The sequence below is a fragment of the Nothobranchius furzeri genome, chromosome 7, assembly GCF_043380555.1.
Source record: "Nothobranchius furzeri strain GRZ-AD chromosome 7, NfurGRZ-RIMD1, whole genome shotgun sequence".
Taxonomy (NCBI): Eukaryota; Metazoa; Chordata; class Actinopteri; order Cyprinodontiformes; family Nothobranchiidae; genus Nothobranchius; species Nothobranchius furzeri.
Window position 1 is genome coordinate 59,452,764 of NC_091747.1, and position 18,263 is coordinate 59,471,026.

An 18,263-nucleotide genomic window follows, 5' to 3' on the forward strand; every position below is an offset into this window, starting at 1 on the left:
ATGGTTAATTTATCTGAAATGTTGTTTGTTGTTCATTTATTTTTTATTTTAAAAATATTTATTTATTTATTTACAAAATATTGTTGCTAACCTTTGTTTCTGTGCTTTGAAGGTTATCAACATGATGAAATCATGCATTGATCAAATTGAAACCAACAAATCTCAGAGTTGAAAAATAAAAGTTGATGAAAAGCAGAATCAAGAGTTGTCCCTTTGGAGTAGAACTTTGGAGCTCAACATCTACAAAACCTTTTAAGAAACCCTATAATTTAATTTCAATGAATAAAAACGAGACATTAAAATAGACAAGTATTCACCTAAAGTGGGCCTAATTTACAATACTTGCTGTGTTTGAGATCTTGAGACACAAAGATGAGTCTGATCTGGCCACATCGGCCCTCCTCCATCCCTTTACTTTATCAATCCTTTGTTCTTAATGTCACACACAGAGTGTGAATCAGCAGGTGTGTGCGCGAGAGCACTACTGTGTGTTATTTGGGGGAGGGGATGGGTGGCATCATTGTTGTCATGGAAACCAGGGATTGAGGGAATGGACAGTAATTTGGCTGGTATCCTTGGCAACAGGTAACAAATAAAAAAAAGACAGCACGGTTTAAAAAACGTGATAATGGAGATAAAGGAAGTTTGAATTGTTTCATTTGGGTGAATTTTAAAACCTAGATGGTTTATTTTTGTGCGTCAGATGGGGGGGTGGGGAGGGGGGGTTGGGGTAGGCGGTCCAGGTAAGAGCCCGATCGGGATTGGGATTGAACATGAGTTCCAGCCTAACCACGCTGGCTGGAGGGAGGACGGATCGTGCCGCAGAGGAAATCCAAATTCTAGGCGGGTCCACGTCCGGCAGCATCAGGTTGTGGCGTGGTGATGCAAGGAGGAGCTGCACGCGCGGGTCATGATCATGCAGGTTCCTCCTCAGTCCGGATTTAAAGTGCGCAAACTAGTGGGTTTCGTTTATGGGAGCCTAAGATCCGTGCACCCCTCAGAGGGACTCGATGAGGAGGATGTCACCAGAACAGTTGTTTCATTCCAGCGGATGAGTGAACTCCAGGAGAAAAGGAGGAGGAGGCTCGGATTCTCCCCGGCTGCTGACCTCCCGCTCTGGGGTACGAATCCTCCCACCGCCCAGCGTCTCCACCCCGAATCTGAACCGAGCACTACCGATGCGTCCGGTGGTCCCTGATGCTCGGCGGTGTTCCGGGGCTTTCCGGTCGGTGGGAGAGGCTCGTGCCGTGGTCCCGAGCTAGGATGCTGCGCCAGGTGTTGCACGCGGGACTCCGAACCTGTTTCCACGCGCTCGGTCGGTTCGTGGCCAGCCACCCGGTGTTCTTCGCCTCGGCGCCCGTGTTGCTCTCCATCCTGTTGGGGGCCAGCTTCAGCCGGTACCGCGTGGAGGGGAACGTGGCGAGCCTGCTGGCCCCCAAACACAGCCTGGCCAAGATCGAAGGGAACCTGGTGGAGAGTCTGTTCCCCGTGAACCGATCCAAGCACGCGCTCTACTCCGACCTGCAAACCCCGGGCCGATACGGGCGCGTGATCATCACAGCCCAAAAGGGGAGCGTGCTGGACCCGTTTCACCTGGAAACCATTCTGCAGGTACACGCAGGCTGCAAACTCTTGACTTTATTCACGAGTTTGGAGAAAGTTTAGGACTGGGACAAGTTTGCTTTTTAATCTGAATAAAAGCGTCATGATGGGAAAAATGCAAACAAGAAAATTTAAATATATAACTAGAATATTAAGTTATACCGCGATAATAATCAGAAATGTGCTTGTTTATATTGATTAATCGAAATAATGTGATGAGGATGAAACATCTGAGACTGCAACATACAGAGCTTCATCAAATTAAAATGTTTACAATCTATAAATAAAATCTTAATATTTCAAACAAAATCAGGTCAATATCAGTTTGGTGATGATCAGCTGATTTGAACATAAAAGATTAAATTTGTTAAAATTTGGGTTAAGTAATTCAGTAATAACGAAGCAATTAAAAACACTTTTCTGGTCCATGAACGCACCATCACTAAACAATAATCCATGCAAGCAATAGACTTAGTCACACACAAAAACGTGTCTGGTGATCAGAATTGGCAGGTATGAATGCCAAATGTTTGGTTTTTGTGCAGCACCACTAGTCAAATTAGCTGATGACAAATAATCAGCACAACTGGCTTAATTGCTGGTTGGCTAATAGGAAACACATTTTTCACGGGGCCTGGGAACACACCACGTCCATTTTGACTAAGCAGAAAAAAATCATTTAAAATCAGAAAAGGGTAGAATGCCTTCTCAGGGTCAGGGATGAGGTCCTGCCTTAAGTGGAGGAGTTTAAGTATCTCGGGGTCTTGTTCACGAGTGAGGGAAAACTGGAGCGTGAGATCGATAGGCGGATTGGTGCTGCATCTGCAGTGATGCGGGCGTTGTGCTGATCTGTCGTGGTGAAGAGAGAGCTGAGCCGGAAGGCAAAGCTCTCGATTTACCGGTCAATCTAATTTCCTACCCTCACCTATGGTCATGAGCTTTGGGTAGTGACCGAAAGAATGAGATTACGGATCCAAGCATCCGAAATGTGTTTTCTCCGTAGAGTGGCTGGGCTCTCCCTTAGAGATAGGGTGAGAAGCTCTGTCATCTGGGAGGGGCTCGGAGTAGACCCGCTGCTCCTCCACATCGAGAGGAACCAGTTGAGGTGGCTCAGGCATCTGGTCAGGATGCCTCCTGGACACCTCCCTGGTGAGGTTTTCTGGGCACGTCCAACCGGGAGGAGACCCAAGGGTAGACCCAGGACACGTTGGAGGTACTATGTTTCTCACCTGGCCACGGAACGCCTTGGGATTCCCCCGAAAGAGCTGGCCCAAGTGGCTGGGAAGAGGGAAGTCTGGGCGTCTCGGTTTAGGCTGCTCCCCCACGACCCGACTCTGGATAAGCGGATGAAAATGGATGGATGGATGGGTCATTTAAAATCTTATTAGGTTTTCATTATGACAGATCGTCCATGAGTTTAAGTTTTCCTCCAGATAGATGATTTGTCAGGCTAATCAGACATGTTACTTTTAGATCTTTTGGATGAATCGGTCTTGGTGCATTTCAACTCCTATGTGAAAGTTTTTACTCCACAAATCATCTATTTCAAGTTCAACTGGGAAAAAAAGACTTATTAAGATGTGATGAAGCCCAGAAACATCTAAGCAGGTTCAGCCTCTTGTCTGCAACCAGTTCTGTTTCTGAATACAAATCTCGTCTCTTTGCAATCGTAAACATGCAAAGAGATGAAGGACAAGTTCTTAGGTCAGTGTAGGTGCAGACTGTCTCCACAGAGTCGCAAAACATCCCTGCCTTCAGTCAGATTGGTTAGCATCTAGAGCAAGCAGCTGAAAGATTTGCTGACTAACAGGCCAGCTAGATAGGCTGGATTGAGTTTCTCTCCCTCTCTTGTTTGAAGACTTCTTTTGTGGCCCACTTCCAGTGTGAGAGGACAGAGTTTGGACAGAGAATAGCTAAAACTGGAGTCAGACTGTTTTTAGGGCTGTGCATCATTTTCCAGTAAAAGGCTGCAAAGAGACAAATAGATTTGCTGCTGAAAGAGAGTCTAAAAAGATTACCGTTACATAATCTGATGCTCTCTGCAAGGATTCTGTAATTGTTGTCTTCGTGCCTCAGCTTTCACAGCTTGCTGTCACTGTGTGTGTGTGTTCTAGCGTTTCCCTCCCAGCCTTTTATCATCACTCTGACACTGAACTTGTTTCGTGTTGCACGCCAGAAAGTGATGTCAGTGTTGGCGAGGAGAAAAACGACTAGACGAGATTTTTTAAGAGCTGTGACTCTTGCCCATTTGGTGGTTCATAAATTACCACAGGGTTAAAAAATTCTTGTTTTTAAAGCAGACGTTCGCTAAGAAAAGAACTGTTCAAATTTCACAAGCTGAATGTGAAAACAATCCTCTACCCCCGTTACCTGGATTAGCCGCTGAGAGAACATAGACAGGCCCGAAAAAGCCAGTCACAGGGAAACATTTGCAGTCATGGATTCACCCACCTTGACCTGCGACCAGAGAAGGCTGTCTTGATTTTGCCGACAGAAGCAGATCTCTGCTGGTAGATGCTAATCATTAGCAAAAGCAACTCCACAACAAATCATTCAGGCATGTGTTGTTTGTAGCGATCCCATCCATGTTGAATTTTTGACCTAAGAAAGAAGAGTGAACGGAGGCAGCAGAAGAGTCACATTGCTGTTAGCCAATCAGAGTCGGGATGTTCAAACATCATGAATGTTATGGAGTACAGATTTACTGATGCTGGGTTCAAATCCACGGTTGGTCGAAGACCTGTAAAATGGGACCCAACGCCTCCCCACTTGACACTCGGCATGAAGGGGTTTGATTGGAGGGTTAAACCACCACATGGTTCCCAAGCGCAGCCGTGACTGCAGCTAACCACCCCCAAGGGCATGGGTCAAATGTGAACAAATTTCCTGGGGATGGGGGCAGTACTTGTGTACATTTCAGGGTAGTTTTACACCATATCGCCGTGACTGCCACTAGTTTTAAAAAACATTAACGTAAATGTTACCTGTGGAGCAGAAAACACGCAACATCAACGCGACTCCTCAGACTTGATGCTCCATCGAGAGAATACAAGGCCGATTGTTGTTTTCCGGCACTGCAGTTTCCAGATCTGCTCTGTGTCCTGCACCTGCTCATGACATCATCATACTACGCCAATACCGCTCAGCCAAAATATATTGCATGTCTTTTAGGATTCTGTCCTTTCACATATGTTTTGGAAATAGTTATGCAGTTTTGTTATTAACTCGTTCACTGCCAATGACGACCGAAGTCGTCATTTGCATGTTTTTACTGTGTGGGCATCGGAACGAGCCCCCGCATACGATCTTCATCCGCATACGTTACACATCACGTGATCAGGAAGCAGAACATCCATGTGTTCGGAGATCGTTTTGGGCCGCTGCTGTAAAAAAAAAGTGAGGCGCGAACTGGAAAAGTTTCTGCCGATCACAATTCAACAACGGACTATGAAAGCACGAATAACGCTCGAAACGGGCGAATTCTTCCTGATGTAAGAGGTGAGTCTCCACTTTGTTTTGGTTGTTTTGGCGTTGACATCATCCTAGCGCGCAACGTTCTATCACTCTTAAAAAAACAGTAAAAAGGGTGAGAAACGCTGGCAGCGAAGGCCTTTACCGATCAGGAAACGGCCGGCAGTGAATGAGTTAAATTCGTGTTTCTTGCTGCCTAAATATTTTTGAACATAGTAACGTAATTCCATAAGTCCTACATTCAGCCAATCATCTAGCGTGACTTCATTGACAGGCAGAGGACCCCGAGCCGGCCAGAAGGAAACATGGCGTCCCCCACAGACTCTAGACTCACGCCCTATATGCACTTTAGACCTGAGTTTTATGGTCATGTTACGAAGCTGTCAACATTTTTCAACAAATAGACATCATTTTATTCATTATCCACAATGTTTCAATGGATATTTCCAGAGATTAAGAGCAAAAACTACACATTGTCTCTTTAACGGTGTGGAAGGAACAAAACATTTGTCATGTAAAACTGAATTTTTAGTGTTTTATATTTATGTATTTAGCAGACGCTTTACACGTTTTACATACAAAAGAATAAGGTCCCTAGAGGCATGTACAGGGTAACAATAAGGCATATATAAAGGGTACGGAGACGGCTCGTGCATACAGGGGTATATGGGAAGGTGATAAATCTTCATCATGACTGCTATATTTTCATTTGATGAACAGAGGCCAGAGCTAGCCCTTGGTATGGATGAGTCATGCAGTTGTCTGCTTAGAAAGTGAAGTTTGACACTTCTAGTTGATTTTAGGAGTCAGTGCCTATGAAAACGGCGGAGCTTTCTACTGCAGCTGGACTCATACTGGTGACTAAAGTCACTCTTATCACACATTTAGACATGAGGTCATGTATTAGGTGTGTCAATACTCGGGTATACTACCATCTCTTAGATCTTCACATCTTAAAACAAGGGCTTATTTTTTGACAAGATTTGTTGCCGTTTGCTGTTAAACTGTCACCGAGGTTGTTGCTTAGTAACCAGAATAGTTGATGCTGGCACTGTTGTCTCGTTTTGGAAACCAGATAAAGTGCTGAGACGGCTATTCTTACTCTGTTAACACTCTCCCTCACACGTCTCACTAATACCAGAACAGTTGGTGAACGCTTTAAACTCTTTGCTCTTCCTCCTGTCGGTTCCTCTCGTAGCTGCACCAAAGAATCTACCAGATGCAGGTGACGGTACCAGCGGCTGGCTTCAACAGCTTCAACTACTCCTTCTCCTACCTCTGTCTCCCTGACGACAAGAATGTCTGCATCATCGATGACATTATTCGTGCCATGGAGGAAATCCAGCTGGCCCGAGCCTCTAACCGAACCATTTCGGTCCTCCGATATCCAATCACACAACTAGCAGATGGGAGGAAGGCGTACATCGGCCACCAGCTGGGTGGCGTTCAGGGTTGGGGCTCCAACGGAGCGGTGCGAGTCCAGGGGACTGGAGCTAAAGTAGAAGTTGTCCGTTCTGCCAGAGCAGTGCAGCTCACCTACTACCTCCAGTCCCGCAGTGGCCTAATGGACAGAGTTGCCAGCCAATGGGAAAGAGCCTTCTGTGCCGAGCTCAAAGACTTTGGAGCTTTGCATCCAAAACTGAGTCTTTACCCCTCCACCTCATCCTCCCTAAGGACAGACTTCCAGTTCTCCTCTGTGCTGGCACTGCGCCCCCTGTTGGCCAGCGTGGGAGTGTGCGGGGTGCTGGCCATCTTCTGCTGCTCCATGAGGGACTGTGTGAGGTCCAAGCCCTGGTTGGGACTGCTGGCTCTGCTGTCAGTCACGCTGTCGGGTCTTACTGCTGCTGGGATTCTAAACCTGACCGGGGCCACCTACAACTCCACGTACCTGGGCATCCCGTTCATCATGCTTGGTGAGTCAAACATCTTAGTGTTTAATATCTAAAGAACATCTTACTTTGTGAGAAATAGGACTGCGAATTTAAGAGTCGCCACAACAACACCTAAAACACCTAGACATGAGAGGAAATTAGCGATATTACATGACAGGCGGGAAGCAACACCACCTCTGCTTTAATTCTCTCATCTCACATCACTTTGGAGATGCCTCAGGCTGAAAGACGTTTCTCAGCAGACAGACGATCAAAATGACTGACAAGCAGCAGAGCAGGAACTTACTGAGGGGGTGGAGGACGGCACAAACGACACATTTTCTGACCCGAGGCAAAAATCAGAACCTAAGTAGAGGTTCCAAAACTTTAAGCCTCAAAGTTGGACAAGTTCACGTGGAGTCTGGAGCATATCCAGAGCAGAGAACAGGAAGTTTCAAACATTTACATTTAATCTCACACCATTGCAAATCTATGGCGGCATAATCAGGCCGATTGGGGGGTGGGGGTGGGGGTGGGGGGGTGGGGGGGGGGGGGGGGATGAGGATGAAAGATGGGATAACAATAACTATATCAACACTGGTCCATAGATTTAGGTTGACACTTAAAGTGGGGTAATCAAACAAAAATCGTCTTCGTCGTCTTCGTCTTCGTCTTCCTCCGCTTATCCGGGTCCGGGTCGCGGGGGCAGCATCCCAATTAGGGAGCTCCAGGCCGTCCTCTCCCCGGCCTTGTCCACCAGCTCCTCCGGCAGGACCCCAAGGCGTTCCCAGACCATATTGGAGATGTAACCTCTCCAACGTGTCCTGGGTCGACCCGGGGGCCTTCTGCCGGCAGGACATGCCCGAAACACCTCCCCGGGGAGGCGTCCAGGAGGCATCCTGACCAGATGCCCAAACCACCTCAACTGGCTCCTTTCGATCCGGAGGAGCAGCGGTTCTACTCCGAGTCCCTCCCGAATGTCCGAGCTCCTCACCCTATCTCTAAGGCTGAGCCCGGCCACCCTACGGAGGAAACTCATTTCGGCCGCTTGTATCCGCGATCTCGTTCTTTCGGTCATTACCCAAAGCTCATGACCATAGGTGAGGATTGGGACGTAGATCGACCGGTAAATCGAGAGCCTGGCTTTCTGGCTCAGCTCCCTCTTCCCCACGACAGATCGGCTCAGCGTCCGCATCACTGCAGATGCTGAACCAATCCGCCTGTCGATCTCCCGATCCCTCCTACCCTCACTCGTGAACAAGACCCCGAGATACTTAAACTCCTACACTTGAGGTAGGACCTCTCCCCCGACCCGGAGGTGGCAAGCCACCCTTTTCCGGTCGAGAACCATGGTCTCAGATTTGGAGGTGCTGATCCTCATCCCAGCCGCTTCACATTCGGCCGCGAACCTACCCAGCAAGAGCTGAAGGTCAGAGCTGGATGAAGCTAGGAGGACCACATCATCCGCAAAAAGCAGAGACGAGATTCTCCTGCCACCAAACTCGACACACTCCACACCACGGCTGCGTCTAGAAATTCTGTCCATAAAAGTGATGAACAGAACCGGTGACAAAGGGCAGCCCTGGCGGAGTCCAACCCTCACTGGGAACAGGTCCGACTTACTACCGGCTATGCGGACCAAACTCACGCTCCTCTGGTAAAGGGACTGAATGGCCCTTAACAGAAAACCACCCACCCCATACTCCTGGAGCGTCCCCCACAGGGTGCCCCTGGGGACACGGCCATAAGCCTTCTCCAAATCCACAAAGCACATGTGGATTGGTTGGGCAAACTCCCATGCCCCCTCCATCACCCTTGCAAGGGTATAGAGCTGGTCCACAGTTCCACGGCCAGGACGAAAACCACATTGCTCCTCCTCTATCTGAGATTCAACTATCGATCGGACCCTCCTCTCCAGTACCTTGGCGTAGACCTTTCCAGGGAGGCTGAGGAGTGTGATCCCCCTATAGTTGGAACACAACCTCAGGTCACCCTTCTTAAAGATGGGGACCACCACCCCGGTCTGCCACTCCCTAGGAACTGCCCCCGATGACCACGCAACGTTGTAGAGACGTGTCAACCATGACAGCCCTACAACATCCATAGCCTTGAGATACCCAGGACGAACCTCATCCGCCCCCGGGGCTCCGCCGCTGTGTAGTTGTTTGACTACCTCAGCAACTTCTGCCCCAGAGATCGGACAGTCCATCCCCAGGCCTCCCAGCTCTGGTTCCTCCTCGGAATGCGCATTGGTGGGATTGAGGAGCTCCTCAAAGTATTCCTTCCACCGTCCGACTATAGCCTCAGTTGACGTCAGCAGCTCCCCATCCCCACTGTAAACAGTGTGAGCGAGTTGCTGCCTTCCTCTCCTGAGGCGCCGGACAGTTTGCCAGAACCTCTTTGGAGCCGATCAATAGTCTTTCTCCATGGCCTCACCAAACTCCTCCCACGCCCGAGATTTTGCCTCGGCAACTGCCACTGCTGCACCCCGCTTGGCTATCCGGTACCTGTCTGCTGCCTCCGGAGACCCACAGACCAGCCACGCCCTGTAGGCCTCCTTCTTCAGCCTGACGGCTCCCCGAACCTCTGGTGTCCACCTGCGGGTACGGGGGTTGCCACCACGACTGGCACCGGCCACCTTACGACCACAGCTAGCAACAGCCGCCTCGACAATCGCAGAGTGGAACAAGGCCCACTCGGACTCAATGTCCCCCACTGCTCTCGGGACGTGGTCAAAGCTCTGCCGGAGGTGGGAGTTGAAGACCGTCTTGACAGGTTCTTCTGCCAGGCGTTCCCAGCAGACCCTCACTATGCGTTTGGGTCTGCCAGGTCTACGCGGCATGTTCCCTTGCCATCTGATCCAACTCACCACCAGGTGGTGATCAGTTGACAGCTCCGCCCCTCTCTTCACTCGGGTGTCCAAAACATACGGCCGCAGTTCAGATGATACGACTACAAAATCTATCATCGACCTGTGACCTAGGCTGCCCTGGTACCAAGTGTACCGGTGGGCATCCTTATGTTCGAACATGGTGTTCGTTATGGCCAAACTGCGGCTTGCACAGAAGTCCAATAACAAAACACCGCTCGAGTTCAGATTAGGTGGGCCGTTCCTCCCAATCACACCCCTCCAGGTCAAGCTGCCATTGCCCACGTGAGCATTGAAGTCCCCCAGCAGGACAATGGAGTCCCCTGATGGAGCACTATCTAGCACTCGTCCCAGGGACTCCAAAAAGGGTGGGTACTCTGAACTGATATTTGGCCCATAAGCACAAACAACAGTCAGGACCCGTTCCCCGACCCGAAGGCGCAAGGAAGCTACCCTCTTGTCCCCCGGGGTAAACCCCAACACACAGGCAGAGAGTCTCGGGGCTAACAAAAAGCCAACCCCAGCCCTCCGCCTCTCACCCGGAGCAACTCCAGCAAAGTAGAGTGTCCAACCCCTCTCCAGGTCTCGGGTTCCAGAGCCAATGCAATGTGTCGAGGTGAGTCCGACTATATCTAGCCGGTACCGCTCAACCTCTGCCACAAGCTCCGGCTCCTTCCCCGCCAGCGAGGTGACGTTCCATGTCCCAAAAACTAGTTTTCTTGTCCGGGGATTGGACCGCCAAGGCTCCCGCCTTGGTCTGCCACCCGATTCACATTGCACCGGACCCTTCATGTTCCTCCTGCGGGTGGTGGGTCCACAGTTGGACGAGCCCATGTATCCGGTTCGGGCTGGGCCCGGCCGGGCCCCATGGGCGAAAGCCCGGCCACCAGGCGCTCGCTCACGGGCCCCAACCCCAGGCCTGGCTCCAGGGTGGGACCCCGGTAACCCTCCGGGCCGGGGCCTCCGACTCTTCGTTTTAACCGCCATGAAAGATCCTTCGAACCGTTCTTTGTCTCACCCTTCACCTAAGACCAATTTGTCATGGGAGACCCTACCAGGGGCACTAAGTGCCCCAGACAACATAGCTCCTAGGATCATTAGGGCACTCAAACTCCTCCACCACGATAAGGTGACGGTTCAAGGAGGAGAAAAATCGTTATCATCCATCCATTTGTTCGCCATCCATCCATCCATCCATCCATCTGTCCATCCATCCATCCACCTGTCCATCCATCCATCCATCCATCCATCCATCCATCTGTCCATCCATCCATCCATCTGTCCATCCATCCATCCATCCATCCATCCATCTGTCCATCCATCCATCCACCTGTCCATCCATCCATCCATCCATCCATCCATCCATCCATCCATCCATCCATCCATCTGTCCATCCATCTGTCCATCCATCCATCCATCCATCCATCTGTCCATCCATCCATCCATCCATCCATCTGTCCATCCATCCATCCACCTGTCCATCCGTCCATCCGTCCATCCGTCCATCCATCCATCCATCCATCCATACATAGGAGGAATGGCTTTATTCTAGAGTGTTTTTTTCAACGTTTTTACCCAAAATTCAACCATTTTCCCAACATTTTGATGTTTCCAAAAAGTAATTTTAGATTGTTTTTTCTTGACATTTCAACGTCAAATTCTGGCTTTTTACAAAATATTTTTTTCATTAACATTTAAATATAAATGAGTGGGTGAGTCACATCTGGATAACTTCTGGTACTAGCAGACAACTAAAATATTACCATGACAGTGTTTATTTGTTTATTATTTTAGGAACCCCATTAGCTGCAGCGGGCTGCTGCTATTCTTCATGGGGACCTATTTATACAACTTCAAAAACAATGTTTACATCAAATAGATAAAAAGACAACAAAATAAAAAATAAAATAAAATATAAAAACACGAAAAATACAGAAACAAGTCCACCCTACCAAATCAACAGTGATGACCATAACAGATATAGTTTTACCATCCCAAGGCTTCCATTATATTATACACGTATCTTCATACTATATCATAACATAATTAACCCTTTAAAAATAATATTAAAATTAAAATTTCCCTTTCTACATAAAACATAAATGTTCTTTTAATCAAATTTTTCGTACGTTTTTATCCCTAATATGTGAGATTTCTTTTGGGAGACTATTCCACTCGCACATCCCTCTATACCAGGGGTGTCCAACTCATTTTAGCTCAGGGGCCACATTGAGGGAAATCTAGTCCCAAATGGGCCGGACCGGTAAATTAAAAACAACTTCAGATTGTTTACTTTGTTTTAATACAATCAATATAAAACAAGGCTGGAGCCTGAGGACAGTGTATCCAAAATAGTACAAGTACAACACCTGAAGTGTACTTGAAAATTAGAAAAAAAAAAATCAACAAATAAAAAAATTCCTTAGTGATTCAAAGAGCTTACAGATCACATGGCAAGATCAATTTCATGCAGCACTTAAAGTATATTTGACTCATTTTACTTAACATCTTTTAGCTTTCACCAGTGCATCAATATCAGAAGTCACATCCAGAGTGGCGGCCATCTTCAGGATGTGATTCAAGTTCTTGTGTGAGCCTTGAGTGCAGCTTTGTTTTATTTATACTCATTACAGAGAAAACTTGCTCACACTGATAAGTTTATTTTCACTCTACATTGTAAAGTATGAAAATAAAGTTTACACAACCATCTCGCGGGCCGGATTTAACCCGCTTGTGGGCCGGATCCGGCCCGCGGGCCGCATGTTTGACACCCCTGCTCTATACATTGCTGTGTCAAACATGTTGTGGAGAAAATTTTCACTTGGTTTGAGGAAATAACTTTTTGTTCTTCTGCAATAATCCCCTAAAGAAAGAAAAAAATTATACGTATATCTCAGCAGTGTAAGATCCCTCTGCTGAAGCTGTTGCCAAATCCTTTTGTTTGTGCAGCATGTGGAAAAGCTGCAGTAAAGCCGTATCTGTGTCATTTCTGTGTCTTAGTTCTGTTGAAAGCTAAACTAACTTGGGGAAATAGTTATTTTTATTTTTGGTGCAAAGAGGAAACACGATAGGCTCTAGAGAATATGTACAAGTTGGAGAGACGATGCTGAGGCTATGAATAACTGCAGAAGTAGAAATAAGAAAAGCAGAGAAAGAGAAGGAAACAGGGTTTCTATTAAATATGGCTCTGAGTGCAGTTTGAGACGTGGATCAGCTGAACAGTAAATGAAGTTAAAATGCAGTTAGAAGCCGGAAACCTTGGACAGAGGAGGAAGATGCAAGCAGGAAAACCATGAGAAGGATGAGTTTTTATAAATGACCTTTGTGGAATTGGGTTCACTCTGAAACTTAATTAGTATTTCATAAACATCCAATGCAGAGATTTTTATTAATACATCCTGTGGCTGATGATATAATACCGTAAATCCTCTAATATTAGCCTGTATTTAATTAACTGCCGGGTGTCATATTTTGGTCGGTGTCGGAGTCGGCGGAGGTGAATAATGGCCGTTTTTTTATTGTGGCCGGGTGGAATGTGGTAACAGGGAAGTACCACAGCGGGGCGGTTGTGTCATCCGTCTCACTTTTGATTTGCCAGTGACAGACCGTGAGGGTAACTTGTGTGCCAGAGCGTCGGTACTGACACCCGCCGTAAAACGGACATTTAACCAAATTGTGACGTTTACCCTCTTGCAATTTAACCTTCCCCTCACCCCCATCCTAACCTTAACCAGCTTGCAGTTTTTCTTTAGGATTGAGAGGAGATGTAGGACGATAATAAACAGGCAGGACAGAAAAATAGTAAAATAAAAACAAGCTAGTTTTTGTACCTGGTGGTTGCAACAAACTACGGAGCCCCTAAAGGAACATGAAGGTTTTGCGAGCTCTCCCATTAGTTTTTTCCCCTCCCATGTCCCTTTAGGGGCTCCGTAACAAACAGACACCACTGAAGGTAATCAGAAGTGAGGAACAGAAAATGAAATAATTATTTTAATGTTTAGAGCAGCAGGAGCTCCGAGAGGCTGCAGGCGCATCAGTGAGTTTGCGGCCGCTTTGCAGGGGGAGGGGGGAGAGGGCTGAAGCAAAAACTACCATTGTTAAAAGAAATGTGTTTAACTTTGAAAATGTGGGCACAAGTTTAATTGTCAAAAACTCCAGCGAACCATTGGTTCATTTTGCTCACATAGAAATTGAGGCCTGCCTCTAATTCTGGCCCTCCTTCCAATAAAGGCCTGGAGCTTGATGAGCTTGAGTCAAATACCCGGGCCTGTATTAGAGGATTTACGGTAAACCAGAATTAACTGTTAATGGCAATGTTTAAACAAAGATCCTGTGTGATTGAGAAGACTCTTGGGTACTATGCATAACCCCACAATGATCCTGTGGTCGATATCAAATATGCTCATGAAGTTTTTTACACTAAATCCCTCTCTCATAAAGCTGTGTCAGAGGTTTAATTTTTAATATTTTCAGCACCTTCCCGAATGAGCCGTTTCAGGGCTCTGTCACATTTTAGAAAACAAGCTGGAGTTGGCCATGCCCTCCCATGCCTTGATCATCTGCTGTTAGTTTAAAAGCTTCAATATCTGGGAGGGGCTCGGAGTAGAGCCCTTGCTCCTCCTCTAGCAGTGTTCTTTTGCACGTTAGTGGTGTTTTTATTCTCATTTCCCGATTTGTGACATCACAAACAGGGACTTTTAAAAACGGCTTCTTTTAGGCACGTTTTCTTGAAACCAAACACTGACAGAAAACCGATTTCTTTTCATGTTTGAAGTGTTTAAAGGCGGTAGAGTCCCACATGGCAGCACACAAGGATGCAAAAGTGAGTTTTGCCTAATATGTCTCCCCTTTGAGGAAGAACAGGAAGCCTCCTTGTCAGATTCTTGTACCACCTTAGCTGACTCCATTCAATGATGACCAGCAGCTTAGCCTAGCCACTGTTGCTACCAGACCAACACCAAATTCACCAAGACAGAAAACCTTAAAACGTAACTCATTTCTAACAGTTTCTCAGTTCCTGTGCGAGTGTTCGTGTGTCTGGCCGAAGCTGCTAAATCACAGAATCTGTGCCAAGTGCCTCATTCTCTGTCTTTCTGCAGCATTGACCTCCCATGATTGTCACTTTCACACACACACGTCTTCCTAACACACTTCCTCTTCTGCTCCCACGTTGACGTGTCGATACAATGTGCCTTTTCTGAGGTGTTAAGTGGTTCTCCATGTTCAGGTCACTGCAGGGAGAGGGGTGTACGTGTGTCACACGGTGACTCATGGGCGCCATGGCAACCACGGTGGAAAAATCCCCTAAAAAAGCTATCTGCTCTAGACACGTGCGTGCATGTGAGACTGGACATGAGTAGAATATCAAATCTGTCTGAATTAAAGCTATAAAATAATTTCTATCTTAATATTTAATTATCAAGTGTTGCTCAGCCTGGGTGTAAAGTTGATCGCATGCACAGCTGCAGCTCCGCTTCACTAATGCAGCTGCTGCATTCCTGTGAAAACTGGTTTTCACGGTGTGCTGCTTCTGTCATTGTATGCGTCTCCACTTCAAACACGATTGAGGTGTGAACGTGTGCTGAAGGAGAAAGTTCAAAAGCAGCTATTGTTACCATCTCTGGTCAAAAAGAACATGCTGATGCAACTTAAGTGAAACCGAAACGGCTGAGAGGAACGGATCAGCTGGGAGTCAGCTGGTTTTGATATTTGGTGACTTTGGAGTTGCTTCCCTTCTGCTTTACTTGACCTTTTTAAGCAAAACTCTTAATAAAAAACAAAACTTTTGGTCAAATCCACCAGTTTTCCCTGTTTGAGGAGTCTACCGATACTGTTTCTCTTCTCAACAGGTCATGGCCTCTTTGGCTCCTTTGAGATGCTGTCATCATGGAGGCGAACGCGTGAAGACCAGCACGTTAAAGAGCGAGTGGCAAGCGTCTTTGAAGATGTCATGCTCCGTTTTTCCGGTTCCACCGTGATCCACCTGTTGACGCTTGGCCTGGCCGCCTCTCCGCTCACCAACATGGAAGCTGTCCGACTCTTCTGCCGCAACGCCACCCTCGCCGTGACCATCAGCTATGTTTACATGCTGTCGTTCTATGGCTCGTGTCTGGTGTATACTGGCTACTTGGAGACTCGTTACAGACATGGCTGCTTCTGCAAGCGAGTCCCCAAACAGGACCGGCTGGACTCTAAGCCGGCTTGGTACCGGTGTTTGATGTACACTCGTTACCAGGAAGAGACTCAGTCGGCCAACCCGCCACACGGAGTTGTTCGCACCCAGACGCCAAACTCCAACCAGACTCATGCAGATTTGCATACGATGAACAGCTCTGGCGTCCATGGACATCTGACTAATACCATCATCACCCACCCTCACACTCATTCCACAGCTAGCATGGACCCTCATCCTCAGGACTCACACCTTTTGCTGGGGTGTGTGCGGCGTTGCTATGGAGACTGGATCACCAACACCTATGCCAAGCCATTTGTGGTTCTCCTGTACCTGGTTTACATCTCTTTTGCACTGATGGGGTTCCTCCAGGTGAGAAACAAACTACAGTGATCCCTCGTTTATCGCGGTAGATGCGTTCCAGACCTGGCCGCGATAGGTGAAAATCCGCGAAGTAGGGACACCATATTTACAGTATTTATTTAACAGGTATGTATTCAGTATTCAGACTTTTAAAACCCTCCCTTTACATAGTACTGTATTTTTACTTGGTTTTTTTATAGTTTTGTTACAAAAAGTGCATTTTATGATGAAATTAATGAAAAAAAAAACAGGAATTTCTTGATATTTCGCATAGAAAAATACCGCGAATCTGCGAATTTCCCTTGAATAAGGCTCCAAAGAAAAAATCCGCGAAGTTGTGAATCCGCGATAAACGAACCGCGAAGTAGCGAGGGATCACTGTAAAGTAAAACTAACAAATACACACCAGAAATGTTTACACATGTCTCTGTTCTGCCAACAGGTGACACAAGGTTCTGACCCCAGCGCACTGGTTGCCATGGATACAGCAACAGTATTGTACACGCGTGCCCAACAGCGTTACTTCAGCTCGTACTCCCCGGTGATCGGGTTCTACATTTATGAAAGCGCCCCCTACTGGAACGCCTCGGTGCAGGGGGACCTGCTGGAATACGCCAAAGGCTTCCAGAGGATCAGCTGGCTGGAGGCCTACCTGAATTATCTGTCAGACCGCAACGAGTCCACCAGCCAGCCTAGGGAGAACTTCACCCACACGCTGCGCCACTCCTTCCTCCGCGAACCACAGTTTGCCCACTTTGAGGATGACATCATATTCGCAGAGCGCGGTCAGGGCGAGGAGCCCGATGTGGCGGCTTCACGCATCTTCCTGGTTGCCAAGACAACGGAGAACAAGCGGGAGGAGATGTCGGTGCTGCTGGACACGTTGCGCCGCCTGTCGCTCACGTCTCGTGTTCGTTTTCTAATCTTCAACCCGTCCTTCGTCTACTTGGACCGCTATGTCACAGCGGTCAGTTCCCCCCTCAGGCACTCACTGCTGGCGGTGCTCTTCCTGTTGGGTCTGTCCTCACTAGCCTTTGTGGAGCCCCTGGTGTCCATGTGGCTGGGTCTCACCCTTCTCTCCGTCCAGTTTGGGGTTCTTGGCTTCATGACATTGTGGGGAGTAGAGATGGACTGCATGTCTGTGCTATGTCTGATCTCAGCTTTGGGTCACTCGGCTACCTGCAGCGGCCCCCTCCTATGTGGCTTCACCTCGGGTCGGGGTGAGAGCAGGACTCGTTGGGTTAGGCTGGCGCTGGAGAGACACGGCGTTCCTTCTCTACAGACGTTCTTGTGCTACGGCGCAGCCCTTGTGCCCGTCGGCTCCGTACGCTCGAACCTCACGGTCACGCTTTTCCGTTGCCTCGCTCTCACGGCCGGCTGCTCGGCCCTGCACACACTGGCCTTCCTCCCCACCCTCCTCACCTTCCTCCCCCCCTCTAAAAGCAGGAGCCACCATCCAGGAAGGGAAGGTCAGAGACAAGAGGTGGAGTGTGTCGAGATGAATGACAGCACCAGAGTAGTGGACCAGATTACCACTGTTTGATGGGGGGGTTTATCTTGGCTCCTGTGTTGCTATGGTGATTGCCATCTGGGAACAGGCTCAGCGTGGTCCAAATAGCTTGCTGCTAAAGAGAACACTGCTACTGGTGAAGCCTGAAAGACAAGGAAAGTATAACACAGAGGCAGGTCCTTGATGCAACGGAACCACGGTTTCCTGCTTGATCCTAATGCGCTGTGGCATGTAAATGACTTTTCTCCCCCCACAGACACTCACTGGTGTGAGAATGAGTCTGAATGTGATCACAGAGAAGGCGCAATAGCTTTCACTTTCTAAAACTATACATCAGTAGCCTGGCCTGCCAGACTCCTCCTCTGTTTAATTCGGCACAGAGAGGGTCCGGTAACTCTCCTATTC

At 48.0% G+C, this 18,263-nt stretch overlaps 1 protein-coding gene across 1 annotated transcript; it reads left to right on the forward strand.

Annotated features, from left to right (window-relative positions):
- The first annotated feature begins 1,010 nt into the window (after positions 1-1,010).
- On the forward strand, positions 1,011-18,052 carry ptchd1 (patched domain containing 1). Its single transcript, XM_015955495.3, has 4 exons — positions 1,011-1,611; positions 6,272-6,986; positions 15,663-16,357; positions 16,791-18,052. Exons 1-4 carry the CDS (start codon positions 1,198-1,200, stop codon positions 17,889-17,891), a joined length of 2,925 nt encoding a protein of 974 aa, XP_015810981.3. The 5' UTR covers positions 1,011-1,197; the 3' UTR covers positions 17,892-18,052.
- Positions 18,053-18,263: the final 211 nt, after the last annotated feature.

Coding starts and splice junctions, on each gene's coding strand:
- ptchd1 (XM_015955495.3), top strand. CDS start 1,198: ATGCTCGGCGGTGTTCCGGGGCTTTCCGGTCGGTGGGAGAGGCTCGTG. Junction 1,612..6,271: donor ACCTGGAAACCATTCTGCAG/GTACACGCAGGC, acceptor TTCCTCTCGTAG/CTGCACCAAAGAATCTACCA. Junction 6,987..15,662: donor CATCCCGTTCATCATGCTTG/GTGAGTCAAACA, acceptor TCTTCTCAACAG/GTCATGGCCTCTTTGGCTCC.